At 43.1% G+C, this 27,447-nt stretch overlaps 1 protein-coding gene and 1 pseudogene across 3 annotated transcripts in view; one reads left to right on the top strand and one right to left on the bottom strand.

Annotated features, from left to right (window-relative positions):
* Positions 1-6,498: 6,498 nt before the first annotated feature.
* HEATR1 (HEAT repeat containing 1) overlaps positions 6,499-27,447 on the top strand; it is a 45,765-nt gene continuing 24,816 nt past the window's right edge. For all 3 annotated transcript variants that reach the window (XR_012509970.1, XM_074373265.1, XM_074373264.1), the window contains exons 1-20: positions 6,499-6,643; positions 6,887-7,047; positions 7,620-7,836; positions 9,570-9,711; positions 11,156-11,257; positions 11,690-11,830; positions 12,607-12,818; positions 12,972-13,105; positions 14,218-14,320; positions 15,193-15,303; positions 15,677-15,794; positions 18,861-18,968; positions 21,348-21,443; positions 21,872-21,960; positions 23,111-23,322; positions 23,633-23,754; positions 24,342-24,533; positions 26,021-26,204; positions 26,346-26,482; positions 27,192-27,384. Coding sequence is in view for 2 of the 3 variants with exons in the window: in XM_074373265.1 (XP_074229366.1) it covers positions 6,906-7,047; positions 7,620-7,836; positions 9,570-9,711; positions 11,156-11,257; positions 11,690-11,830; positions 12,607-12,818; positions 12,972-13,105; positions 14,218-14,320; positions 15,193-15,303; positions 15,677-15,794; positions 18,861-18,968; positions 21,348-21,443; positions 21,872-21,960; positions 23,111-23,322; positions 23,633-23,754; positions 24,342-24,533; positions 26,021-26,204; positions 26,346-26,482; positions 27,192-27,384 (2,755 nt within the window). In the remaining variant the exon portion in view is untranslated. The remainder of the gene's footprint in view (positions 6,644-6,886; positions 7,048-7,619; positions 7,837-9,569; positions 9,712-11,155; positions 11,258-11,689; positions 11,831-12,606; positions 12,819-12,971; positions 13,106-14,217; positions 14,321-15,192; positions 15,304-15,676; positions 15,795-18,860; positions 18,969-21,347; positions 21,444-21,871; positions 21,961-23,110; positions 23,323-23,632; positions 23,755-24,341; positions 24,534-26,020; positions 26,205-26,345; positions 26,483-27,191; positions 27,385-27,447) is intronic.
* LOC123619025 (cyclic AMP-dependent transcription factor ATF-1 pseudogene) lies at positions 17,268-18,508 on the bottom strand (annotated as a pseudogene).

Raw genomic sequence — 27,447 nt, 5'->3', positions numbered from 1 at the left:
CCAAAAGTGGGCAGAAAACCTAAACAAACATTTCTCCAAAGAGGACATCCAGATGGCCGATAGGCACATGAAAAGATGCTCAACGTGGGAAACTATTAGAGAAAGGCCAATCAAAACCACAATGAGACATCACCTCGTGCCAGTCAGAATGGCCATCATTCAAAAGTTTACAAATAAATGCTGGAGAGGCTGTGGAGAAGAGGGAACCTTCCTATGCTGTTGGTGGGAATGTAAATTGGCTCAGCCACTATGGAGGACAGTACAGAAGTTCCTTAAAAAACTAAAAATAGACTTACCATATGATCCAGCAATCCCACTCCTGGGCATATGCCTGTAGTAAACTCGACTTTGAAAAAATACATGCACCCTAGTGTTCATAGCAGCACTATTTACAATAGCCAAGACATGAAAACAACCTAAATGTCCACTGACAGATGACTGGGTAAAGAAGTCATGGTATATTTATGCAATGGAACACTACTCAGCCATAAAAAGGAATGAAATAATGCCATCTGCAGCAACAATGATGGACCTAGAGATTTTTATACTAAGTGAAGTAAGTCAGAGAGAGAAAGTCAAGTATCATACGATATCACTTATACGTGGAATCTAAAATATGATACAAATGAACTTATTTACAAAAAAGAAACAGACTCAGACATAGAAAATAAACTTATGTTTATCAAAGGGGAAAAGGGGTAGGGGAGGGATAAATTAAGAGTTTAAGATTAGCAGATACAAACTACTATATGTAAAATAAACAACAAGGTCTTACTGTACAGCACAGGAAATAATATTCAATATCTTGTAATAAACTACAATGGAAAGCAATATGAAAAAGAATATATATGTATATATGAAACACTGTGCTGTACACCTGAAATTAATGCAACATTGTAAATCAACTATACTTCAGTAGAAACATTTTTAAAATAAAATAAAATCCTGTCCCTGAAAAAACTGCTATTTAGCACTGCTGTAGCATATCCTATAACTCTGAAACTCCAGTCTCTGATTTATGTATTTAAGCTTCAGGGAAGCAGCTCTCGTGCTCTGTATCCTCAAAGCAAAGGCAGCCCTGTTGGAACATTCTGAAGGTCTGTGGATTGCACGGCTCCTGGACGCTGCTTCTCAGCGCAGGGAAGATTTGAGTTCGGAAGTGCTCAGGCAAGAGAAAAGACAAATTGGTGAAAAGACACATCCTTCCTTTCCGACTGCTTGTACATACTAGGTTTTCGCATCGTAAAGTAGTATTTCTAAGTAGTTCCAAACATGTAATGTCCCATTTCATTTTGTTTTCCAATTTATGGCTCTGGATGAAATACTGTCCTGCATATTCTCAGCAACTGGATAGGGTAATGGAGGCCCCTTTAGCAACATTAAACAATTCATAGCACAGGGAAATACACACAAGATCTTGTGGCAGCTCACAGAGAAAAAAATGTGACAGTGAATATATATATGTTCATGTATAACTGAAAAATTGTGCTCTACACTGGAATTTGGCACAACCTTGTAAAATGATTATAAATCAATAAAAAATGTTAAAAAATTCATACAGCTCTTAAATTTGAAAATAGGTAGATATAACATGAATGAAGGGCAATACTGATTCTTCACACTGGCAACTAGATCGATATTGAATACTAAACTTGTGAACAATTTTTATGAAAACATTTTATTAAAATAAGGTAGTAATATTTACCAACAAATAAAAACCTTTAGCTTGATTTCAGTTTGATTAAAATCTTGTCATTGTCCTCTGCATTTTGCCTTCTTTTAGATAATTCTTTTGAAAACATCAAAAACCAGTGAAAGATAAATATACTATATTGATTTTTACCTAATTTACATTTTATGAAAATATTTTCAAATTGTGTATACTTTGAATGTCATTCAATTTAATTTTTTTAATCTTTTGTCAATAGAACACAATTTGTGGACATCTGGCTTAAACAACATAATTGGTACTTTTGCTGAAATGAAGGCAAAATTTTATGGGCTAAATATACAGGAATGTGTTAGTTCTCTGTCTCTTTATTACACATCCAAAATCATCAGCCAATCAACATTGTACCCAGACAGGTGCAATAATGGTTAAATGCTGTCATCTTTTGTATTTTGCTGTCCTTCAGCCACATGAAAACATTTCTGTTTTGTCATCACAATTGTTTACTTGCCAAAGTTGGAGGTTATAACATATGCTAGGTAACAACGTGTTAGGTTGATTTATAACTTTCGCGTATTCAGACTGACAGGTGATCATCTGTACCTTTGCCCAGGCTCTGATATCCTACACGAAGCCTTTATGAAGACAGTAGTCTGGTGGAAAGGGTACAAAAAATGAGTGCGTACGCAGACCAATGAGATCATTTGGGTGGTTGTAAGTGCCATGAGGGAAATGCAAGCGTGGTGTATTTGATGGGCAGCAAGGAGCCCTGCTGTGACCGCACAAGGGTCAGTGTCAAGGTCAGTCCCGTCTGGGATAATCTCCACTTTATGGAGACCTGTCATTCTGGTCTTGTCTTCAGCGTTCCCTCCTTAGAGAGTCCATCTCCAGCCACTCAAATGCCCTGCCTCCATTACCCCATCATATGGCTTTGTTCTATTGTCCTCAGGTCACGTCTCACGTTACCTGCTGGCTTTCTGATTTATCTGTTTGCCTTTTCCCTGTCTCTTCCTGCTGGAATGTAAGTTTCGCGCAGGTAGAGAACTCACCTGTCTCTTCCAGCAGCATCCGCCTCGCCTGGTGTAATGTACCCATGGAGTGAGTCAAAGTATCTGGACTCTGGATTACAAAGGGGTGGGGTGAGGGAGGGAGGGAGGACATCCTTTGAAAAGAAGCATTCATTCATTCAGTTCACTCATACAGATTTGCTTTTTGAGGGGTAGTGTCCTTGCCATGAACAGTGATTGAAATGAGAATTCATCACTCTGTCCTACGACACCTCCCATCAGATGAAAGAATGTATGGTTATAACACCGTCTCTGAAAACAGTGTTCACTGTTGCATCGAGAGGTATGTATCATTATTGCTAAAGCTTTGGATTTAATGAATGTAGAATAGCAAAAGGCATTAAGAGGATTACTAGACAGGAAAATTGTAGAGCTGCATGATCCATAACTGATATTTTAAATTCAATAACAACTGCAAAAGTAAGCTTGCTCTGGTCCTCTGCTGAATAACCAAACTGGGAGACAGGCTTTTTTTTTTTTTTTTTTTTTTTTTGTCAATTGAAGTGTAGTTGATGTACAATGTTGTGTCAGTTTCTGGTGTACAGCATAGTGACTCAGTCTTACACATATATATCTACATATTCTTTTTCATTGTAGATTATTACGAGGTATTGAATATAGCTCCCTGTGCTCTACAGTAGGACCTTGTGGTTTATCTGCTTTATATATAGTAATTTGTGTCTGCTAATTCCAATCTCCTAATTTATCCCGTCTCCCCTTCCCCTTTGGTAACCATGAGTTTGTTTTCTATCTCTGTGAGTCTGTTTCTGTTTTGTAAATAAGTTCATTTGTCTCATATTTTTTCACTTTTTAATTGGAGTATAATGGATTTACAATGTTTCAGGTGTACAGCAAAGTGATTCAGTTATACACACACACATATATAAATCTATTCTTTTTTAGATTCTTTTCCATTAAAAGTTATTATGAGATAATGACTATAGTTCCCTATGCTATACAGTAGGACCTTGTTGTTTAATCTGTTTAAATTTGTTTTTGAGGGAGGAGGTATTAGGTTTATTCATTTATTTATTTTTAGAGGAGGTACTGGACATTGAACCTAGAACCTCCTGCATGCGAAGCATGTGCTTCACCACTGGGCTGTACCCTCCCCAGTCTATTTTACATATAGTATTGTGTATATGTTAATCCCAAATGCCTAATTTATCCCCCCTTTCCCCTTTGATAACCATAAGTTTGTTTTCTATGTCTGAGTCTGTTTCTTTGTTGTAAGTAAGTTCATTTGTGTCATTTTTTTGGATTCCACGTATAAGTGACATCATGTGATATTTGTCTTTCTCTTTCTGACTTACTTCACTTAGCATGACAATCTCCAGGTCCACCCATGTTGCTGCATATGGCATTATTTTATTCTTTTTTATGGCTAAGTAGTATTCCATTGTATAAATATACCATAACTTCTTTATCCAGTCATTTGTCAATGGGCATTTAGGTTGTTTTCATGTCTTGGCTATTGTAAATAGTGCTGCTGTGAACATTGGGGTGCATGTATTTTTTCAAATTAGAGTTTCCTCTGGATATATGTCCAGGAGTAGGATTGCTGGATCATATGGTAACTCTATTTTTAGTTTTTGAAGGAATCTCCATACTGTTTTTTTATAGTGGCTGCACCAAACTACATTCCCACCGACAGTGTAGGAGGGTTCCTTTTTCTCTGCATTCTCTCCAGCATCTATTATTTGTAGACTTCTTAATGATGGCCATTCTGACTGGTGTGAGGCGATATCTCATTATAGTTTTGATTTGCATTTCTCTGGTAATTAGTGATACTGAGCATCTCTTCATGTGCCTGGTATGTACACATGCCCACATCTGTATGTTGGGAGACAGGCCTATAATCACAAAAGCTGACGAGGTGATAATCAGAAACAATTGGGAATATACCCAAATAATTCTTTTAAAATGGAGAAAAAGATACAATTCAAGATCGCGGCCTATTTTTTAAACCAAAGGTTTTAAAAAACAAATGTTATATTTATGAATTGCAGGCTTGTTCTTCTTGCTTTCCTAGTTTACTTGCAGAGTAAAATTCAGCATGGCACCATGTATTTTTGGAACTGACGTAAAAAGGGTTGAACCAAATACCTGTAGCATTTTTCTGTTTATTTTCACTTTGATGAAGCTTTCAAAAATATGAGGATGGGGAGGGAGGGGTTGTGGAGAGGTAATTACGTTTTTATTTATTTAATGGAGGGACTAGGGATTGAACCGAGGACGTTGTGCACGCTAGGCACACACAGTCTACCACTGGGCTATCCCCTCCCCAGCCTGAGGATTTTTTAAAGCAAAAAAAAGTCTTGTGGATAAAATAGGCCTGATTTTCATTTCTCACTACTTTCATTTCTTCCAAAGTTGATTGTTTTTGTAAAGAACAAAAAAAAAATTCTTTTGTGAGATCTGTTTGTAAGTATGAAATAGATACCAACTGAACTTTAAAAACGTTATTCTCTGCAAGGCAGTCAACAGCACACGCAGATGGAGATCATTAACTACCTGTGGGAATAACTGAAAAGATTTTTTTTGTGTTTCAAATGCTGTTAAAGCAAAACAAGAACAATAAAGGATTGTGTTACAAATAAAAGGAAAAGACCTGCATGGAGTACAGAAGGGAGCCCCCCCCCCCAATTGTAACTGTGTTTCCAACAACCTCGGAGGAAAAAGACTGACACCCCGACCTGGAAGAGCTCCGCCTCCTAAGAGAAATGAGTGTGTCCGCAAAAGGTAAGTAAGTTACCGTCTCCCTCTCCTGTCCCGTGAAGCTTCTTGGAGAGGGAGGGTCACTGCGTTTGTAGCACACATCTCACTGCTTTGGGAACAGCTGGTGGTGTAACCACACGGGACCCTGTTCGGTAACAGCAGCCTGTTGTGAAGCCAGGAAGACCGATGGTTACCTGGGGCCGGGAGTGGGGTGGGCAGCGCAGCCAAGGGGCGACAGGGAACTTTTGGGGACAATGGAAACTCTGTCTTGGATGGGGACATGATACCTACTTTCTCTTTGGTTAAAACTCATCGAATCGCTAAACTGAAGTGTATGATTCATTCTGAAGATTGTGTCTCACCGGGATTAGGGTTTTTGTTTTTGTTGTTTTTGTTTGTTTTTTTTAATGCAGTGCGTAGCCTCCAGGAATTAAAAGTGGAGCGACAGGGTGGTCCCAAGCCCCAGGATGGTGGTACCCAGCATTTCCAGCGCGGCTGGCACTGCAACCAGCAGCTCATTCCAGCAAATTCTCAACCTGCTCCATTTTTTAAGGGGGGTGGGGGTGGGGGTGGGGGTAACAAACTCAGAGAGCCGAGAACTCGCTGGAGCTCACACAGCCCAAAGGCGCTGGCGCGGGTGCACGAGCCCGGGCTGTGATGAGACTTCACGGCTCCCGGTTTGAACCACCGCGATGCCGTCCGTACCCAATAAAAGCTGGCTAAGTGCATGTTGAATGAGTGACTTTGGCTACAGATCCTTAAAACCTCCAAAAAAAAAAAAAAAAAAAAAAAGGAAAAAGAAAAATAACAAAGGCAAAAAACCCCACCGGAAAACCCCGAAAGCAAAAACAACCCAACAGCAAAAAAAAAAAAAGAAGAAGAAGAAGAAAAAGAAGCAAATTCCAGCCACGAGCCGGGAACAGACGGTCAGTACCAGCGGAGAAGGAACCCCGACCCCGGACCTGAGGCCCGGCTCTGCGCAGGGGCGGGGCTTCGCCTCCGGGAGGCGGAGTCGTCGTTTCGCGTTTCCGGTAAGCTTGTACCTCTTCCCTTGCCGTAGTGCCTCAAACCGGAAGCTCGCCTGAGGCGTGCACTAGACTTCCGGGCGAGAGTTGGGCTAGTTGGTAGCATGTGGGATCCGCTGTGGAAAGTCGCTGGCGTCTGAGTCCTGCCCGAAGTCGAGCTCCGGGTGAGCAGGAGCCGTGGGTCGGGCGGCATACGCGGGAGGGTAGGGTGTCCGCGGGCTCTCGAGTCTCCGCGGAGTCGGCGCTGGCGCGTAGGCTCCTGCGGGGCCGCCGGCGGCGTGTGCGCGGCCGCGCTGAGCGCTGGGGCACTTGCTCCGACCGGAGGCCTTTGCCGCTTGCGGTCAGACCGGCTTCTCGTCCTGTAGCGGCTTCTCACGGTGGCTGCGTTTCTTCGCCCGTGTTTTTAGAAATCCGCCGGCCTGGAGGATGACGTCCTTAGCCCAGCAGCTGCAACGGCTCGCCCTCCCCCAGAGTGATCCCAGCCTCTTGTCTCGGGATGAAGTTGCCTCTTTGTTGTTCGACCCCAAGGAAGCGGCCACCATCGACAGGGACACCGCCTTTGCCATTGGTGAGCTACCCTTGAACCTAGGAAAACTGCGAAGCGTGCGTTTCCTGGATGTTGCCGTATGTTCTTTTTCTTCTCTGACTGCCCTCCTCAGGGGTTTCTAATTCTCTGATTTGACTTACCTTGTTAAGACAAAGAATGATAATCAAGGACGTGCTACAAGCTTGAAATGTATGTAGATAGCAGTATCTGAATTTCACAGACGAAGAAACAAGGTTAGGGAAGTCACCTAAACGGAGAGGAAAAGCAGCCGAAGAGGGCTGGGGAGGTAGGGCTGGCGGGGTAGGGGAGGAGTCTTCCCAGGGCTGGCCTAGTTATGTATTGAAATTGTGTTGTATTGGGGGGAGGGTAGGGGGAAGGCCTTCTGCTAGGAAGTACTTTCCATTCTCCTAGTTGGTGAGATGAGATTTATTTTCTATGCTGGAAACTAGAAAACTGTGTTTGGGGCTGTGTTACCAATTATATATGCTAAAAAAATTCAGGGATTTTTAGGGGTAAGTAAAGCTGTAAGAGAGGGGTGAGATAGATGAGTTTGCTTGCAAAGAATTGTGAGTAATCTGCTGGCCTTTTCCTAGGATGCACTGGCCTGGAAGAGCTGCTTGGAATTGATCCTTCCTTTGAGCAGTTTGAGGCACCACTGTTCAGTCAGCTAGCAAAAACCTTGGAGCGCAGCGTTCAGACCAAAGCAGTGAACAAACAGCTGGACGAAAACATTAAATTATTTCTTATTCACTTGTCGCCTTACTTCCTGCTGAAGCCAGCACAGAAGTGTCTGGAGTGGTTGATTCACAGGTAGCAAATGGAATTATGGAAATAATTATGGGGTCACAACATTCATCTTTTTTTTTTTTAAGTAATGAGAACATTTATCAATTTAAAGTTGAAGAATTAGGTATAGTAAGAGGCTAATGTCATTTCTGTTGAGTGAGATTAGCTCTTTTCATACTGAACTCATTTATTTTGATGGTGAAAACAGGGCTGCTGAAGGCTCTGAGTAAATAGTCTAACCTCAGTCCTCAGGAGCTCACGTCACTTTGCCGTTACAAATGGCTGCTGCGTATTTGGGGCAGAGGGTAGTATTAAACGTCTTCCTTGACGAAAGAACGACAGCAGTGATTTGGGAAGAGGCTGATGGTGTTCTCTAAAATACCTTTACTGAAAAACAGCAACAGCTAACGCGTGTTGAACGTCTATACACCAGGCCTTTGTGTGTATTATTTCAGTGCTCACAGCATGCTTGTGGAGAGATGCTTCTCCCATCCCCGTTTTACAGTTGAGAAGACAGAGGTGTGAAGGGGTTAAGTTGCCTGAGTCACACGACTAGTAAGCTGAGATACAAGATTGTTTCCAAGGATGTGATCTTTCATCCACCTTGGAAACTGTCTCAGTGAAGTTTACTCAGTTTATTTTCTCGTTTATTTGAATCACATCGGTATATCGCAGTTTACACGTTTTTGTCTTTTCTCCCTTACGTATATTTTAAAAGTAGGAAGGTTTCACTTCATTAATTGGAGGCCTGGGGGTATGGGAAGCAAGCGAGTCATTGAGAAAACAGACATTTAACTTGGGTCGTCTGATCATCCGAGTATTAGACTCACCAGACGAAAAACATCTAATATCGCCCCCCATCTTCTAGCATCTGGTCTCCCCCAAATAGATCATGAATGTGTAAGGAGTACTTTTTACATTGGGTTTTGTGTTTATTCACTCATGAAGCTTGTTTAGCAGACATTTTAAGTTCAATACGAGGATGAATAGGCTGCCCTTTCTCACTGTTTTGAAATAAATGCCACGGTGAAGGTGTATACAAAGTTTTGGGCACCTAGCGCTGCCTGAAGTAGTTGAGGGGAGAGAGCTTGATGGAGAAAGTGACATCTGGGCTGGCACCAAAGCTGTATATAGAACCACACTAAAGGCACAGGTGAGAGGCTAGGAGAGTTCAGGCAGACATGAGAGATCGCTCAGCTGGGAGAATTAAAAGCATCTTGAGAAAGGAGGCATTTGCACTAGATCCTAAAAGCTAGAAGGAATTTGATGGATCTGACAGAATCAACAAATCTGTGTTATTAGAGAGGAGGGACCCTTACAAAGTTTTGTGAAGTTCACAAATTACATGTGGCTGTATTCAAAGAAAGTAATATGATTTTCTGTTTCACTCAGTTTTAAGGTTTTGGGTTGTAGCAGTTAGATAAACTGAGGAAGTTCCGCCGTGGCAGGTGGACTCTAGGGCAGGGGGAGAAGCCGACGTTGCTGCCCCGCTGACCCGTTACTTCTCTGTCCATTTGACTGCTGTGATCCCACAGTTATGTTGATGTAATAAGAGTTTTTTTAAGAAGTTGAGAGGAAGTGAATGGGTGTCAGTTTTGATACTGAATATTTAAACACACTGCTGCATAAGAATTGGCAGAAGCCTGTTGAAGAGTGCTGGGATGTCTGTTGTTTAAGTTATGTGGTTGTTTTGGGCGTGTAAGGAAATAAATGGTTGGGACTTTTGTGTCAGTTCGAATTTTTTCTTTTTCCCCCAGGTTCCATATCCACCTTTACAATCAAGACAGCCTCATTGGTTGCGTCCTGCCATACCACGAGACAAGAATATTTGTGCGGGTTATACAGCTTCTAAAGATCACTAACTCAAAGCACAAATGGTTCTGGTTGTTGCCAGTTAAGGTATGGTTGTTGAATGACATGTATCTGTAGTCATTACAAATCTTAATTATGAGTATAATTTGGAGAAAGTAAAATCGTTCATACTCCTGAGAGTGGTCAAGTATTACCTCCATCACTTTTATTTTCTGACTTCCAGGTGAAACTGTTTAGAATGATAGCTGGCTTTTATTTAGTACCTGATACCAGGCTAGGCAGTTTATATTGTATTATCTTGGATTCTCACAAAACCATTTTTACAAATGAAGACAGGCTCAGAATTAATAAGTTACTTGCCAAAGTTCATGTAACTCTAGAGTGAAAATCCAGATCTGATTCTAAAGCTTGTCTTTACCATGCTGTCTGGCATTTTACATTTTGGAACTGAAAAGCTTAAAAAAAAGTTGGAGGTGAAGAAAAGCATAAAATACTTACAGAAATTAAAAGGATGAGGACAACTTGAAGGACTTCAGGAAATTAATAAAGTTGTAAAGAAAATGCTAGGAATTAATTTACAGGTGAGGAACAGGATGGTTGCCTTATAGGAAGGGCCTGGCTGGGATGGGATAGCGTGATTTTCTGTAAGACAGCAGACTCGCCAGTATCACTTTGTTTGCAGCCGTGGTAGAGGAAAGCAGGTGTACCTTGTGGGCAGGAATTGTACTGAACGTTGAGCATGGAGTTCAGGCTAGCGGACTGGGACTGTGAAGGAGTTACCTTTATGGGTGATGGCAGTGAGTTCCATGATCGGAATGAGAAGAAAGAGAGGAATGGAAGTTTATTTAGATGAAGAGTTTAAGAGTTTGGATGTAAAGCACTTGAACCGAAGAAGGTTGAGGAAGAGAAGCCAGCCCATGATAAAGCTTCTTATCAAACTACTCAGCGTTCCCTCTGCTCACAACACGCAAATTAATTTTTTCCCAAGTCTACACACAGACCCTGCCGTTCTAGTCACAGTAGTTTCAGGTTTCCAAACCCCACCTACCTGTTAAAGTTCACCTTAGATTAGCCTTTCCCTGGCCGATTCAGAATGTATCGTGTACTGACACCTGCCATGCACACTGCTGGGCAGTGGGAATAGTGGTATAAATTGGCCAGGTTCCTCGTCTGGTTCTGTTAGTAATGCTGTAAAGCAGTGACAGAGCCATGGCACGTTGGCTCAAACACCATGTCTAACCAGTGGAGTTACTAAGAGTCTAGAGAACCCAGATACATCTAAATACACAGCTAATGCAGCACACAAGCACTTTCCCCTGGGAACCTCCACACTCGCTGTGGGTCCTTCTTGTCTGAATTTCTAAAGTTTGCACAGTTTTATGTGTTAATCTCATCTCTGCCACCAGTTATAAGGGGGGACTCTTTTGTATTTATGACCTGCAGTGTGAAGCTGCTACTTTGGCCAGTACTTGAAAAATAATGCTGACTTGATGAATGTGCTGAGTAATCGTCGGTTCTTTTTGTCTCATAGCAATCTGGAGTGCCCTTAGCTAAGGGAACTTTGGCCACCCACTGCTACAGGGATCTTGGGTTCATGGATTTCATTTGTAGTCTGGTGACAAAATCTGTGAAGGTGAGTAGTGTATTCTTTCACGAATGTATAATTCCATTAGAAGGTTGCTTTGTCTGAATGAAAAAACATACAAAGGTCTTTTCTAATATCGGTGGTACCTTGCACACGTCCTTTTTGTTGAGTGATCTGCTGTCTTGGATCATGAACAGTTTAATCAGTCTTCCATGACCAAAGCTGTTTTTCTACAAAAATTATTCTCCTTGCCAAATTGTGTTTCCACTGACTGTTTAAACAAGGAGACAGCCTAAGAACATCAGGAAGGTGGTTCATTCTTGTCATATCTAATTGAACCATTAAATTTGTGTATTTAATGTTGCGTGTGGTCAGAACGCAGCTGTCAGCCTGCAGTAGGTGAGGAGAGCTGTAAACGAGTGTGTGCTTTCATCTGGTCGGCCTTTCCCTCTTCAGTGCGTTTTGTGCTTTGTGTTCCAGGTTTTTGCCACGCACCCTGGGGGCTCAGCTCAGCTGAGGGTGCTCTTAACTTTCTATGCTTCTACCCTGGTGTCAGCTCTGGTGGCCGCCGAGGACATATCAGACAACATAGTTGCCAAGCTGTTTCCATACATTCAAAAGGTTGGCCCGGCTTATGTGTAAAGTAGATTATTTTGTACCTGAAGGGATTTTCCTGCTTTTGAAAATTTCACTTCGACATAAATGTTTTTACCTTGACAGTTTATTTCAGGTGGCTGATGAGATTTAATTTTTAGGTAAAAATATAACTTGTCTTAAAAACTTAAGAGTGGGATCTTAATTAGGGCCCCTTAAGAATAAGCATTTGGCCCTGCCAGCTCCTCCCAGACTCATTTTCTTAGCAGTCATTTTACATCACCGGAGAGAGGAGGAGGAGAGAATCTCTTCAGGGCAGAGGCTCTCTCATCGTTCTTTTTGCGTTGACTCCTACTGCTCCGTGGTTCTCCCCAAGTGCCTCATCCCCGCTCAGCTTCCCAGGTTCTCCTCGGAGGCACTGCTTTAACTTCCCACCAGTGTCCCCGAATTACCGTCTCTAGTCAGACGCTGGTTCGTTTCTGGTTCGAGTCTCCCGTACGCAGGCGGTGTTCGCATGGAGAGGAGGACTCCCTGGCTCCCGCTAGGGTGTGTGGTGGGTGTTGGACTCGGGAGACCTTCTGTCACCCTTCTGTTACCCAGGACTCTTGTCTGGTTTCCATGTCTGTTCAGAAGGGGGCAGCACCTTGATTTTTCATTTCCGAGGGGTGTTGACTCTCAGTGTCTGTTAGGCTGTGTTAATCTCTAATTTATGACACTTCCAGTTTGTTAAAATAAAATAACATTTAAAGTAGAATAAAATAACATAGTTTATCATTTTTCCTTGCATTTTAAAAAATATTTAGGGATTGAAATCATCTTTACCAGATTACAGAGCTGCGACGTACATGATAATATGTCAGATTTCTGTGAAAGTGACCATGGAAGACACCTTCGTCAACTCACTGGCTTCACAGATCATCAGAACTTTGACCAAAATTCCCTCTTTGGTCAGGGATGGACTGGGTTGCTTGATAGTGGTCCTGCAGAGACAGAAGCCAGAGAGCCTTGGGAAAAAGTACGTACAGCTGAATTGAGAAGTGATAGTAATTAGAGGAAGATGAAGTTATTTTTAGTGATTTTTTCGTAGGACGTTTTATGCTATTTTTAAAAATTGCCATTTGTTGTCTCACGTGTAAAGCCAACACCTTATGTTGCTGCCGCTTCACAGGCCATTTACGCACTTGTGCAGCGTTCCTGACCTCGTCACGCTGCTCCAGAGGATCTCGGAGACGCACGACGTCGGCCCTCTCCTGCGCTACATGCTTCCCCACCTGGTCACTTCCATCATTCATCACATCACAGGTGTGTGGGTGTACTTTTCTTGTCCAGAGACTTGCTCTCATGTGATTCTCTTAAAATAGGAACCACATCTTTGTTAGTATCTTTAAGATACTTAGAGCTTCTGCTTTCCAGTTGTTTTTGTGTGATTTAACTATTTTTCTCGTGTAAGAAACATTTGGGGTGGAGAGCAGGTTGGTCAAAGGGAGATCCTTGTTAAGTCAGTGATATGCTTAGTATTTTTTTTAAATGTGTGTTTTCAGTCTCGAATAAGACTGGAATTCTTTTTAAAACAATTAAAATATGTTTCTGAGTAAAATTTTACCTTCTCATACAGATACTTAATGAGCTATATTACAGTGAATATCCAGTTACCAAAAAGTTTTTATCTCTTTAGTCATTGAGAATTTAAGACCAAGAAAATCTCATGCATAAAAAGCCAAAAAGTTAATTAGAGTGATTATTTGCATTATGTTTTTTATCCTTCAATAAATACAGAAAGATAAGAAGTTCTTGGTCCTGTTACTGCTGGGCTAAGAAAGACACACATCATCTCTACAGTTACGTTAGTCTGTTGGGAAATGAGGTGTGCGTAACCACACCTCAGTTTAAATGTGAGTTTCAGAAACATGGCTGATGCAAATGAAAGTGTATCTCTCTTGTTCTGTTGGTGATGAGTGGTGCAGCCAGGGCTTACATTCATTCAGTCGTAAATCTGGGCCAGGAGGTGACAGCTCTGGGCTCAGCGAGGAGGTAGGGAGGTGGAGGTGTGGCCTGTTTTCACAGGGGGTTTGCTGAGACGTAGAATCAGGTCCCAGCTTCACCACTTGCAGTGTGACCTGGGGAAGACTGTATATTTTGAATTTCTGTTTCATTAATGAGAGAGGCGTGATAGTATTTGTTTTTTTAGAATATAGAGAGTTTCAGATAAAGGATAAATGAGAGAACTGTATACAGAATTGGTGTGAAAAATGTAAATGACTAAGTGGGTGAATTGCATTTTTGAAAACAGGTAAAAAGCTGGAGGTCAGTATGTATGTTTTTAAAGCTATTTCTGCGGTTAATGACGTAATAACACCTAATAACATAGGCATGCAAAAATTCACCCAGTTGATTTTAACTTGTTATGTGCTAAGGAGAAGAAGCTGAAGAGCTGGATGGGCAAACCTGCAGGCGACTCTTGGAAGCCGTGCTCTCCAGTGTACCGCTGAAGAGCGGCTTGGACCACTTGTTGGCCAGGTACGCTGCTGCTTTGACGTTTATGATTTGTATTTCTGGGGCTAAGTGTAGTTTTCAGGGTTGGCTAACAGATTTCCAGTATCCCTTTGTAATGTAATTTGTCCGTGTCATTTCGTTTAATCCTAAGTGCTTAGCCCAATAATTGTGGCAGAAGAAAAAGAAGTAATGTCTCTCGTCTGTCTTTTGTGCCTGTACGTGATCATGGAAAGTTAGTAGTGAAGCTACATTTGGGTTATTCTACATGTAATTTGTGATTGTTTAAAATTTCCTGTTGATAAATGGACCAAAATACCTGAGACAGCACATCACAGCGGGTAGTAGTAATTGAGTGTTGGCGTGAAGTAAAGCCAGCACCGTCTCCGTTTTCTTGCTTGCTTGACACGGGGGCAGGAAGGTAGGCAGTGCAGTCTCACGTCGGTCTGCCTGCCCTCTGTCACCCCCGGGCTACGAGGGGGTGGTTCTGAAGGTCAGGCTGCGTGGGTCTGGCTTTGCCGGGGTGTGTCATGGGGCAGGCACCTGTCTGCTGGTGTGTGTCATTCGTGCCCTGGCTCCCACGGGTGGCGTGTGGGTTACACGAGCCAAGTAGGTGAAGGACTGTGGAGAGCTTGGGCTCGGGTCCGCCTGGGGCTGCAGACCCAGCTGTACTTCCTGGGGCGGAGCCGGGCGCGCCCGGCGTTGGCTCTTGGTGCCGTTCCCTTCGACCTCGGGCTCCGTCAGGCTTCTTAGCCCCGGCTTTGTGTATCTGTGAACTAGGTCTGCTCTCTGCCGCGTGGAGGTCTGACAGAGGTGATGTTTTCCAGAGTCCTTAGAACATAGTAAGTGTTCAGTAAGTAGTAACTCTCGTGTCTGCTGGCATTTGCTTTGTTTTGCAGCCTCCTTTTTGAAGAGTATATTTCGTACAGCTCACAGGAAGAAATCCATCCTGATAAAGTCTCTCTGCTTAACGAACAGTTTCTTCCACTTATCAGACTTCTAGAAAGCAGGTGGGTTGCGTGTGTGGCTTCTTGTTTGTGAAGAGGTGGTTCTCAGGTCGCAGCTTAATACAGGGACTGGACTGCACGAAGCCTGCTCTTTGCTTCCTTTCAGGAGGGACAGTTTCAGGGTCTCACTGTGCCGGAAATGCGAGAGGAAATAGGGGTGGTGTGGGGACTATGAGCGTATGATTTTTTACAGAGAGACCTTCTGGTGTTGAAGCAGTGGTGATAATTGATCAGGATCAGTTTGCATACTCCATTTGTCCAAATTTGCTTCAGTCTCAGTAGTTTGAAAAGTTTTATTTCTCCTTTATGCACATACAGCGTGTGTGGTTAATACCTTTATTAGGAATAACAAACTAACCCTTTGATTTCATCCCAGGTACCCCAGAACATTAGATGCTGTGTTAGAGGAACACCTAAAGGAGGTCACAGACGTGAAGAAGCAGGAGCTTTTCCACCAGTTTATCTCCCTTTCTACAAGCGGAGGAAAGTACCAGGTAGCTTTGTCTTGGGGGTTTATGACACTTACGGGTGCCACACGGATGTGGTCGCGTGAAGAGCCCAGGAAGGAAGTTTGCAACCTCAGTCCTCTCTTTGGAAAGTTTCATGGAGAGAGAAGGTTTTATACAGGTTTGCCTAGTTACCTGAAGTAAGACTCTGAGGCAGGAATTAGATAACTGGAGAAGGGTACAATTAATTTTTTAAATAACTATGCATGTCATACTTAGGAAAAGTGTTATGTTAGAACTTCAGGGATTTTCTGGTAATTCACCCTAAGTCTTTATACTAAAAGTTAGACGGTTAAGTAGTTCTTATAATTAGCCTGGAAAATAAATATTATGAAGAAAAGTATAATTATTTTGGCTTTTCTCATCTGTAATTAGACTTTGATCTTTATTGGTATTTCATTCCCAAATTGTAGGTTGATGGACTTCCTTCTTAGTCGAAATACATAAATAACCTAAGTTGTCACTAATCTGAGTGTCACTGTTGTATCATTCAGATGAATTGCATTCTCTCTTCAGTGATCAGTTTTTAAAAACTTTATCAAATGTCCTCGATGTCATAGCCAACAGTGCAGCACGTGTTGTCTAAGAAGCGCACAGGAGTTGGCGGGACGGTCTCAGAGTATGTACAAACTGGGACTCAGAGGTTTAAACCCGGGTGTGCTGACCAGCGGTTTTGAACTCTGGGTAAACTGCATACAAAACTTACAGTTGAAATACCAGCCAATCTGTAAACTTCTCATAATACAAAAATGATGCTTTGAGGTGTGAAATACTTTTTCTAAACTAACAACCTATATAAACATTTAAAATAATAATTAAAAACAACTTCAGAATTTATAAAGATTAGCTATAAAAATATATTGACAGTCACTTTTCTTACATATGTACCATTTGGTACATTACAAAACAGTCTCTAACATAAAATTGCCTTAATAATGCTACTGTTTTAGAATCTGATAAACCTTGCATTAAATTGATTATAAAATCTTCTTGAAAAACCTTGGTCTGCATCTTCAGAAAGATTTTTAAATCCTCTAATATCTTAAGGGCCTGTAAGCATTCCATTCTGGTAAAGCACAACAAAATAAGTAGTGTATATTCAACTGCAGTTGGAGTAGAGAATCAAAAAACAATTTATTAAATATTTGTAGAAAATCACCATTCCCAGAGTAACCAAAAAAACAAACTAAAAGCATCAGACTTTTAAACAATTCTCTGCATTCTGATAAAAACTGTTACAGTCACCACACTCCATTCATGCACCTTAGATGCCTTTTAGGACAAGGCCTCAAACATGATTAACCCCATCTCAGAACCCTCTCAAGTCCAAAAAACAAGCTTTTAAACACCCATTTAAGATCCGACAGTAGAACAAGTGTACATAATCAGAGCACATAATTTATATATTTAGTTATGTGTCAGCTTTTCTGCTTGTAGTTTAGAATCTATTGGTGGGAGCTGGTGAATGTTCATTTCTTCTTGAGTAGGTTTAATTTTTACAGAGCTTCCAGTTGTGCCAGTAACTTCCTTGAGGTCATTTTCTGCTTTATCCTCTGTCACCAGATCTCTTGCCTAAGATATTTTTGAGTTGCAAAAGCCTAAATAAAAAGCTTCATTTTTGACCTTTTAATTTATAAAGCTCCATCAAAAAGAAAAGAAACCCATCTACTTTTTAGGCAAGTCTGCAGAAGTATTTTCTTTAAGAATCAAGCACTTTTATTAGAATAAAGATCCTTCAGAGTTTTTAACTTTTCTGTTAGAGTTTTACTTTGATTTTCCAGGACTGCAGCTCGGTTTTCCAGGCATTTCACACACTCTTTCTTCTCTCTGTGGCGTTCTTGAGCAGCTTCTGTGTTTTTCATCAGTCTTATTTCTCCTTTCCTTGGGGGCCCTCGGTCGGAGTTGTCTGAGATGTAAGGGCGCAGGAGATGTCATCACCGCAGTTTGTGGTAGCAAGTGGCTGAAGGTGTGTCTGCGTAGCTCCCGGCGTGGTTTGTGCAGCTGCCTGGTTGCTGCGCACAAGTATTACCGCCCAGCAGAGGCTTGTGTCTGCTGGAGCGTTGTGCCTTGCTGGGGACCCTCTGAGTTTGTCGTGGTAGGCATGTGAAGCCCCTGGACCCTGTCTGCCTGGGCTGGCCAGCTATAAGGCTCCACTAGGGGCAGTGGCAGTGTGCCGTCCGGTGCTAGTCTGATCAGACTGGAAGTGACTACAGAAACTCCAGGGTTTTCTCCTTCTCCTTTCCTGCCCCAGATATCTTTAGAAGCTAGATCTTTGAAAAGATCTCTGCAGATGGGCGCCGTGCTAGGATCCCGTGGGCTTTCTGTGCGGAGCCCGTGTGTTGGATGAGTCCTGAGACTCGTCACTTGCTGATGAAGTTGTTGAGCAATACAAGGAATAGGGGGTCCCTGAACTGTTGAGTCAGATTGAGGTGCTGTTTCTGAAGCGTTACTCTTGTGAGAGCCTTCCATAATCAGCTGTGATTCCTCGGGGCAGCGGGACCTCCACCTCCACTCCCCCCAACGCCTGTCTGCTGAGGCCAGCACCTGCTCGGGGCCAGGAGGCCACTCGGTGGGGTGGTTTCCTTGGCTTAGTGGCGTGGCGCTCAGCTCAGCTGCTGCTTGATCTGGCCCAGGGCTGTTGGCCTGGCCTTGACTCACGCCCGACCTGCCTGCCTCTTGTAGACTGCAGTCAGCGATCCATTTTTTTAATTTATATTTTCATTTAGGTGCTAATATAGAGATTTGTCTTTGGTGTTTTTCACCTTGGAATCAGATGTACATAAAGAATACAGAATTACTTCACTGCTTTCAACCTAAAGGCACAAATATACACGAAATCACAACATTGTAATTCACACTGTGTTCTGGAGGCAGAGATTTTGCTTAACTTTTTACCTTTGGTTTGCTTTGCTTTTTGGTCTCTGAAATCAGACAGTTGTTACTGAACATGTTGGGCAGCTTGGGGTGGTTTCCTCTCCTCTGGTTTTCCTTTTTGATAGCACGTTGCTCAGATTTAATGGCGAAATCATTTGGTAATTGTGATGAATCCTCTAGTTTTTAGCAGATTCTGATACCTCCTTGATGCTCAGTCTGAATCATCCGCTTGCTCCTGTGAGACTTCTGGCCGTTAATCATCTGAGAAACATCATGGAAACGTCACAGGTTGGTGTCCGCGTTCTTTTCTGACGTCCTTATCCTTACGATGAACAGTGTAATTCTAGAATAAGAAGCTGAAGTTACCACCGAGAGTCAGTGTTAATGACAGAGATAAGCCCAATAAAGCGGCTGAGAGTGCACGGGACGGAGAGTCAGGGCTGTGCACGCCAGGAGCCAGCGCTGTGACCTGTGTGTGCCCGGGTGGCAGCTGTTCTGTGTTTCCCCGTCACGGGTGGTTAGTTTAGCTGTAGGTGAGTTTTTCAGGCTAGAATTCATAGATTAATTCACAGAGGTTCACGTGTTACCGGAATTTTCTAGTTTTGACACTTGAATTTGATGGTCTTAAATTTAACGTGAGCCTGTTTGGGGACATCAGAGCGATCGCTTTTGGAGCCCTGTTTATGATTTCAGTCCCTGCTGGTCACAGTTTAAAATTTTGGTGGCTCCAAGTAGTAAGTACAGAAGCTATAGCTTAATTTGTAGACAAAGCCTTTGTACCAACATGGTGTTTTACAGAGGCTCCGCAGTGATTCACATAGAGCGGTGTTTTCCGAACGTCAGCCATTCAAGCAGACTTTTTGCCGCGTTCGCTCACCACTGACGCTGCTTCCTTGAAGCTTTTCTTCAGCGTCCTTCACATGGACTCGTTTTTTACATAGGCTTTTTAAAATTCAGTGGTGGTCGACTTGTTAGTTTCAAGTGTACAGCTTAGTAATTCGGCATTTTTGTAGATTATACTCCATGCAAGGTGGTTCTAAAACACTGACTGTATTTCCTGTGCTGCACATTGTATCCTTGTAGCTCATCTAATTCATCTACTTTACATAGCCCTTCGTATCATGAGTTTGAAGTTCTAGTTGTATATACATTTTACTGTTCTTAATAAAATTAAAATAGGACTGTTCATCTGTGTAGTTTCTAAGATCACCTCATGTACTGCCTTTTGCAAATTTGGCAAATTTCTGGGCCAGAGAAACACGGTAGCAGAGCTTAGTTTCCTCACAGCACACAGAGGTGTGCACGCACCGAACCCCAGACTTGTGTCCTGGCAGTTAAAACCACATGCATGTTATGTGTAGGATTTAATTTCAGCTACTTATAATTACCACGTTAAATTCATCTCAGTTTGAATTTTACTGTCTTTAATATTTGACTTGTAATGTAAAAAAGATTTTTTTTGTTCTTTTGTATTTTTAGGTTATACTTAATTTTAAAAGTGGTTGATAAGTTTGTCTTATTGATTTGTTTGATAATTAAACTCAGTGAATACTGCTCTTTGTTTTAATAGGGAGATTTTAGTGTCTAGAATTAAAAGGTTGTCCTGGAATCTCTGAGTCTGGAAGCCCTTCTCAGCCTTCCTTTTTTTGATCCTGGCCTCCCCTGACCTCCGGATGTGTTAGTTTTTCAACGAAGCGCAATGCAGACATTCAGCTTCACAGGCTACGTGCTGTGGCTGCAGTCGGCGTCTGTCTTTGCGTGCTTCGACTTCCTTCCCCTTCTGCGTCAGTGGCAGGACGTAGGCTCTCTTCTCTTCTAGAACCCAGACTGGGCTGTTTTTGTTGGCTTTTGGGGGAATTCTGGCATTTGATACATGAAGCTTTGACTTCAGTTTTGCAAATTCTAGGGGTTTTACTTCTTGTCTCCCAACCTTCTGATGCACATTTTTTTTTGTAGGGTTACTTTTTTTTCTCTCTCCCCATCTGTGGATAGAGAGAGATTCGGTTTGGTTAGTCTTATTTTCCTGTTATGGTGCACGATCGTATGCTTTATTGTCTTTTGTTACTTAAAAATAGGATTTTTTTTTTTTTTTTTGGCAGACTGGCTTCTCAGTGCATGTCCCTGTCCTTGTAAAAATCTTGAAAGTTCGTAGCTAGCTTTTAGCAGTGCTTACTCTATTTAAGGCACGGACTTGTATTATTTAATCCTGTAACGGCCCTTTGACGTAGGCGCTCTCAGTAGCCTTGTTTCGTAGATGAGAACGGGGAGGCCTGGAAAGGGTAAGCAGCTTGCTCAAGGTCACACGGCCAGGCGGTGGTGGAGCCGGGGTTGAGACCTGGGCAGTCTGGTTCTTTAGTCAGTGCGCTCCCAGTACCTAGGCTCTTGTTTCAGCACGATGAACTCTTCAGTGCGGAAGCTACATTTGGCATTTCCATTATATCTTACTATATCTTCAGTGGAAACTGGGGAGAGTTTGTACCAACTTCTCATCTACAGGGACCTTCTGAGATTGCCTGGTTCACTCAGGTGTGCTTAGCTCTGCCTTTGCACCCGGGGCCGCGAGCCTGTGCCCCTTGATGGGTGTTCTGGGGTGTTCCCGCTTCCTCTCTAGGGTCACGTCTCGAGAGGTTTCAGGGACAACTAAACATTTTTTTTTCTGTTGCTCAGGAGAGTATTGACGAGTCTTTCATAAAAGAAGCTGTTTTAACCCGATTAGGCGATGAGAGTATAGATGTTGTCTTGTCAGCTGTGAACGCTTTTGAGGTGAGTGACCTCGTTTTGAAATGCACGTTTTGTCTGTGTTTTCTTACCCTTTCTCACATGATGCTCTGCTCTTGGCAGGAACGTATGGGGAAATTATTCTCCTGTGGGAAGTTTGTTCTCCTGAGAGCACAGACTTAAGCCTGGTTGGGGAGAGCTCATGGGAGTAATTGGACTGCACAGTTTTATGCATTTGGAAATTCTTTCAAGAAGGAAAAGTACACTGAATTTTTATTAAGAGTGAATTCCTGGGGGTCGTGGAAAATTGGCCCATGAACGCCACTTTTGAGAAGTCACTCTCAAACTTAGATGATACTAGGGTTCTTGGGAGATACATTCTTCATAATTCATAACTTCTTAAGTTTTGTTTAACAAGCACCGTATGTATTTGAAGCAAGTAAAAATTATTTATGGTTTTTTTTTTCCTCTAGGTTTTCAAACAACACTTCAGTTCAGAAGTGACAGTTTCAAATCTTCTGAATCTTTTTCGAAGGGCAGAACTTTCAAAAAATAGGGGATGGTACGTATTCACTTACACGATACATGGGTGAGATTCTTGTATCAAGCTCACTTGTATTTGGGTTTGCTTGGGTTCACGCACTGTTCTCTGTGTTTGAGACTTTCCTTAATGCAGCGGAAAGAGAAGTATAATGTGTGACGTGTTGCTGAGATCTGGGAAGTAGGGTGGTAAGGAGCTTTAGTTTTGTACTTTGCATAGTTCTGTGTGTTTGATTTTTTATGAGTGTAGTATGTTACTTTATAATTAACAACAAATAGGAATATATTAAACAAATACAAAATGAGCTTAGAGGTACATGGTTCCCCCTGTAGTATTTGCTGAGCTTCTGTCATTTCATTTTGACACCAGGGCTTTTGCATGGAAAAACGACTGAGCTCCTCGGAAGCTGAGGGCGTGTCGTAGGTTTTTGTAGCCTGTTTAGTTCTTAGCGCACAGTGTGTGCTCGGATAGTATTTTTTGACTTGTAAGTGAATCTCTGATTTCTAGTGGACTTGAGACATATAGTGTAATAGTATGTTTAACGTTGTAGTTAACCTAATGATTTCTTTAAAAAAAAGATTTGACAGAGTTCATTTAAGATTACTGTCCCAGACTTGCAGATGTAGTAAACAGTCTTATGGTTACTGGGGAAAGGGGGTGGGAAGGGATTAAATTTTGGAGTTTGAGATTTGCAAATGTTAGCCACTATATATAAAAATAGATTTTTAAAAAAAGTTCTGTATAGCACAGGGAACTATGTTCAATATCTTGTGATAACCTTTAATGGAAAATAATGTGAAAACAAATATATGCTATGTATGACTAGGACATTGTGCTGTACACCAGAAATTGACACGTCGTAACTGACTGTACTCCAATTAAAAAAAAAAGATTATTGTCCCAAATAATTCCTTTATGCATGGATTTGGGCGGAGGAGGGGGTGGATTAGGTTGGTTGGTTTAATGGAGATACTGGGGACTGAACCCAGGACCTCATGCATGCCAAGCACACGCTCTATCACTGAGCTATATCCTTTCCCCTTAGCATGGATTTTAAGTGATGTCTTGGTATTTGTGAGTAATGGGTTTGGTAAAGAGACCAGGATGATTCTTTGCTGAACTCAAGTCTCTAATGTGTCTCTCAACTGAATTGTGCTTCCGTATCTTTTAGGTACAAGGTACTCGAGATAGCAGCAGGCATACTGACTAGAGAAGAGGTCCTGAGAGGGAATGGTCAGCTGTCAGATCAGGTGGTGGTGCATCTGCTGCCGTTTATGGTCATCGCCAGTGACGATGCGGAGTCCCCTGAGGTGAAAATGGCGGTCTATTTGTCGAAGTCAGGAATTTGCTCTTTGCACCCTGTATTAAGGGGCTGGAGAGAAGGTAAGAAATGCAGTTGTTTTTTAGAAAAGGTGAACAGGTGCCCAAAAAAAAAAAAGATAAGTGCAGGTAAAACTTGGCTGTAACTGTTACATGCTAGCAAGACTGTTTAAAATTTTTGCTAAGATGAAAAGGACATAGTGAAAAGGAAGCTGGCCCACTGAACTGGATGAAAGGAAAAACAGACAGCAGACCTTCGTAGGAAAATTGTAAACCTTTTGCCTGAATTCCTTGCTCTGTGTGATCTTTAGGTGAGTGTTGGTGACGTAAGTGCCCTCTGGTGTTCAAGTCTTTTTTTTTTTTTTTTAAACAGCTCTTGAAAATGTGATTAAAAGCACAAAGCCAGGAGAACTAATTGGTGCAGCAAATCAGAAGATGATTGAGTTGCTGGCTGACAACATAAAGTCAGGGGACCCCTCTTCCATGTTAAAGATGGTGGGTGTGCAGCCAAGTCCACGCCACCCCCTGGACTTCCTTCTCCCCGTCTCCCTGGATTCTCAGTGTCTGCTTTACTAAAGCCTTTTTTTAAATAACTTTTCCATTCTTGAGTATGTTGTTTTGTTTTAAAAATATATAATGTTATTTAGTATATTTTGCAGATCATCTAAAATTCGTAACATTTTGTATCATTTATTTCATTGTGGTTGTATATTGGAGAAGGACTCCAATATCATGTACTTTTTAACCGTTTTTTCCTCGTTTAAAATGGTAAAGTCACATTTGTTTGTTAAAATAACAATCTAAAAGAGGTGAAATTTTCTTTCCCTTTACTAAATAAACCTTTCAGAGGTATTAGATGTAAAAACATCTAGTTGGCAAGTACAGTGATGTTCACTGTTAATTTCTGAAATTATTTATTTTTATAATTACTCAGAAATCAAGGCTTACTACTTTTTTAAGACTTTATATTTATCATCTCACTCTAAACATGAGATACAGGATACCTAGAGAAGCAGAAGTAGAGAAAATTGTTTATGTGCAAACCGAGAGCTACCAATAACGGAGTATGTTTATTTCCCGAGGTGGAGGATTTAATAAGCATTGGAGAAAAGGAGCCCTGTAGCCCGAAGCAGAAAGTGACCTTCCACGTGGTCCTGGCTGTGCTTGTTTCTTGCTGTTCATCCTTAAAAGAAACTCACTTTCCATTTGCGACAAGAGTCTTCAGTTTGTTACAGAAAAAAATAAAGCAGCTGGAAGGTGTCATTACTACAGTGGTAAGGAGCTGCAGAGTCTGGGAGGCTGAGCGTGGAGCAGAGTGACAGCCTGGCCTGTGGGTCGCAGCAGAACTGAAAATCGGAGGCCGAGGTGCTGCGTCTTAGGATCCTAGGGGTGAGGGGTGAGGCAGCTTGGGCGGCAGCAGACAGGGAGTTAGTGCTCTCTCCCTTTTGCAGAAAGTGTCGCTGAACCGCGGACTTTCAGGGTTGCGGTGTTCTGTGTCTGATGGCTGACTCTCCCCGAACCATCCTCACTGGGTGATGATCCGAGCTGTACTCAGCTGCCTCTGGGGTGAGGCGCTCGCTGGATGTGTTTGTACTGAACAAAGTACTGTTCCATTCTTTTGTTTACGAGGATAGATCTTTTGTGTTACTTTAGTATCACACAGACTTGGGCTTCGCCAGCCTGCTGTTGTCTCTGACAGTACTGCCAAGGCACGTGTGTCGTGTGTTGATACTTTTATCTGATACCACACCTTGAGGTTGTCGATGGTTTCTTCTAGTATCTGCCATATAGTAGTGTTTTGTTTTTGTACGCCCTCCAGAATTCAGAGGGGTCCTTGGTATGGGGGCTGCTAAACTGATCACATCTTGTTCACATTCACATGTGCCCTCAGGATTTTGTAAGTTCTGGTCATAGCCGTTGTCAGCTAAATTGATGTGACTCTTCATATTTAAAAAGTAGCCCAGATGGGCCCCTCTGAGCTTCTCTGTATCTCTGTGACAGTGTGAGCCGGGCTGTCTTTGGTCTCGGCATTGCAGTGCGGACACGTTGGGGGTTGTTTGTGTGCGCGGACAGCGGGTCGCTTTACGTACGACAGGCTTCCTGAGAGGCTCGAGCATCTTCCCGGCTGTTGCAGCACACGAGCCAGGAAACCCCTCACCAGAGACTGTCTTAGGGGTCTGGCTTTGGATCGTTTTACTTCCAGGTCACTGCTCTGCACTCACCTTTACGGAGTTGGTCTGTCATTTTCCTGCCCCGTTTCCCATGCTACCTCCTGGCGTTTGTAGTACGATTTCTAAACACCTGAACGTCTTGCTTCTTGTTTGGAATCATCTGCAGGGTTGGGGCTCTCACCCTGGGCCCTCTTCAGATTAGCAATGCGAGTGTACAGTGAGAACAGTCCTGTTAACGATCTCCTGGAAACCCCACCCTTTATCTTTCTGTTTAGAAACATGCCTATTTATTTCCACCTTTTACTTGATCAGCATAATTTATATGAATAAGGTTTGTCTTCAGGGGTGGTGTTTTAAGAAAACATAGGTAAAATCAAGCCACAGTTAACTTGTTTGTGTCTTTTCTCGAGAATAGTGATGATTAGACCTCGTTAAGAATCTGATTAAAACTGTTAATCCTCTCCCCACCTCAGTGCACGTGTGGACACAATTTTGCCTGTGACCCAGTGGTACATCCGCTGGTCTGTCTGTATAACCATGTTCAGGGCCCCGTTAAACGTGCACTGGTTTTGCTCCTTTTAACATTTCAGGAGATCCCCTCGGAGTGGCATCCGGAGCTGATGAGGGACAGAGGGATACCCCTGGAGCTGTGGGCACATTACGTGGAACAGCTTAGAGCTGCTCAGAGCATGGCCGTGGAGGACGCAGTTTTACTCGTGTTTTCACTGAAAAATTTTATTCACGCGCTCAAGCGTCCTAAGTCATTTCCTGAAGGTAGGCGAGCTGGGGGTCCTCGATGGTGGTGTTCTGAGAACCGACTGCTGACTTCACGGCTGTCTTGTCTTGAGTGCAAGGCTCCCGGCCGTGTGTCCCCGCGGCTCACGCACCGCGTCTCCTTTCCTCCCCGTCCCGTAGGCGGCGCCTGGTGGAACCCCGAGCGGCTGCAGGAGGACGGCCGAGGCTACCTGCGCCTGCTGCTCGGGCTCTTCGAGGTGGTGCTCGGTGCTGCCGACGCCGCGCACTTCCGCGTCCTGATGAAGCTTTTTGTAAAGGTACTGGCGCGTCTTCTTCAGGCGTGCTCTTCCCTTTAAGAAGGTGTCATGGATCAGTTTAGCTGGGAAGTTCTTAATGACAGTGAAAGTACTCTCAGCAGTGGAGAGCGTGAAGATAAACGCAGGCCCTGTGAAGCGGCGCTGAGTCCTGACGCCGGTCGGGCCTGGTCAGCCGTTTGCTAGTCACAGCGGGCCCGTCCGTTGGGTTGACTCCTGCCCTCACCGGCAGGAAACTGATGCTCAGAGAAGCAGTTTAGGACATGTGGAGTCACTCGGCTAAGAGCTTTGGTCGCAGCGCCGCGCCCTCCGTCGGCCAGGACTGGGGTCGGTTCTCTGTCCTGGTCCTACCTGCCCTCTGCGGCATTTACCCTGACGTCGCTCGTGCTGTCCCTCGAGGACTTTCTTAGTGGGGCTTCCCCCACGCCACTCCTGTCTCGCTTTTTCTGCGTAGTGACCTCGCTTTTCCTGCTGTTGTCCGGTGTGTTCGGGTGCAGAGTCCTAGTGAGTCCACTGGATGCCAGTCTCTGCCTTGTGTTGTGTCCTTCCCAGTTCACACGCCAAGTGTGGAGGAACTGAGTGACTCAGCAAAGGAAAGCGTTGCAATGAATGGCGTGTTTCCTGTGGCTAACACAGTAGTGAAAGAGGATTTGGAACCAACTTAATTTGAGTAAGAATTAAACTTCACTGTCTCTTTTTTGTTTTAATGTAGGTGCATCTGGAAGACATTTCCCAGTTCTTCAGGTTCCTTTCTGTTTTATGGACCTACGGCTCCAGCCTTGCAGACCCGCTGAGCTGCAAAGTGACGGCTGCACTGCAGACCCAAGCCCTGTACGTCGGCCGCGTGCTGCTGTCCTCTCAGGAGGCGCCGTGCCGCCACCAGCTGGCGTCCGCGTCGTCGCCAGGTACTGCGTGTGGCGCCGTCACCTTCTGTCACCGCCGTGTGACGGTTGTAGTTTAGAGAATTT

The sequence above is a fragment of the Camelus bactrianus genome, chromosome 11, assembly GCF_048773025.1.
Source record: "Camelus bactrianus isolate YW-2024 breed Bactrian camel chromosome 11, ASM4877302v1, whole genome shotgun sequence".
Classification (NCBI taxonomy): Eukaryota; Metazoa; Chordata; class Mammalia; order Artiodactyla; family Camelidae; genus Camelus; species Camelus bactrianus.
The sequence above is the reverse complement of the archived record's forward strand: the minus strand, read 5'-3'. Positions and strand labels throughout refer to the sequence as shown.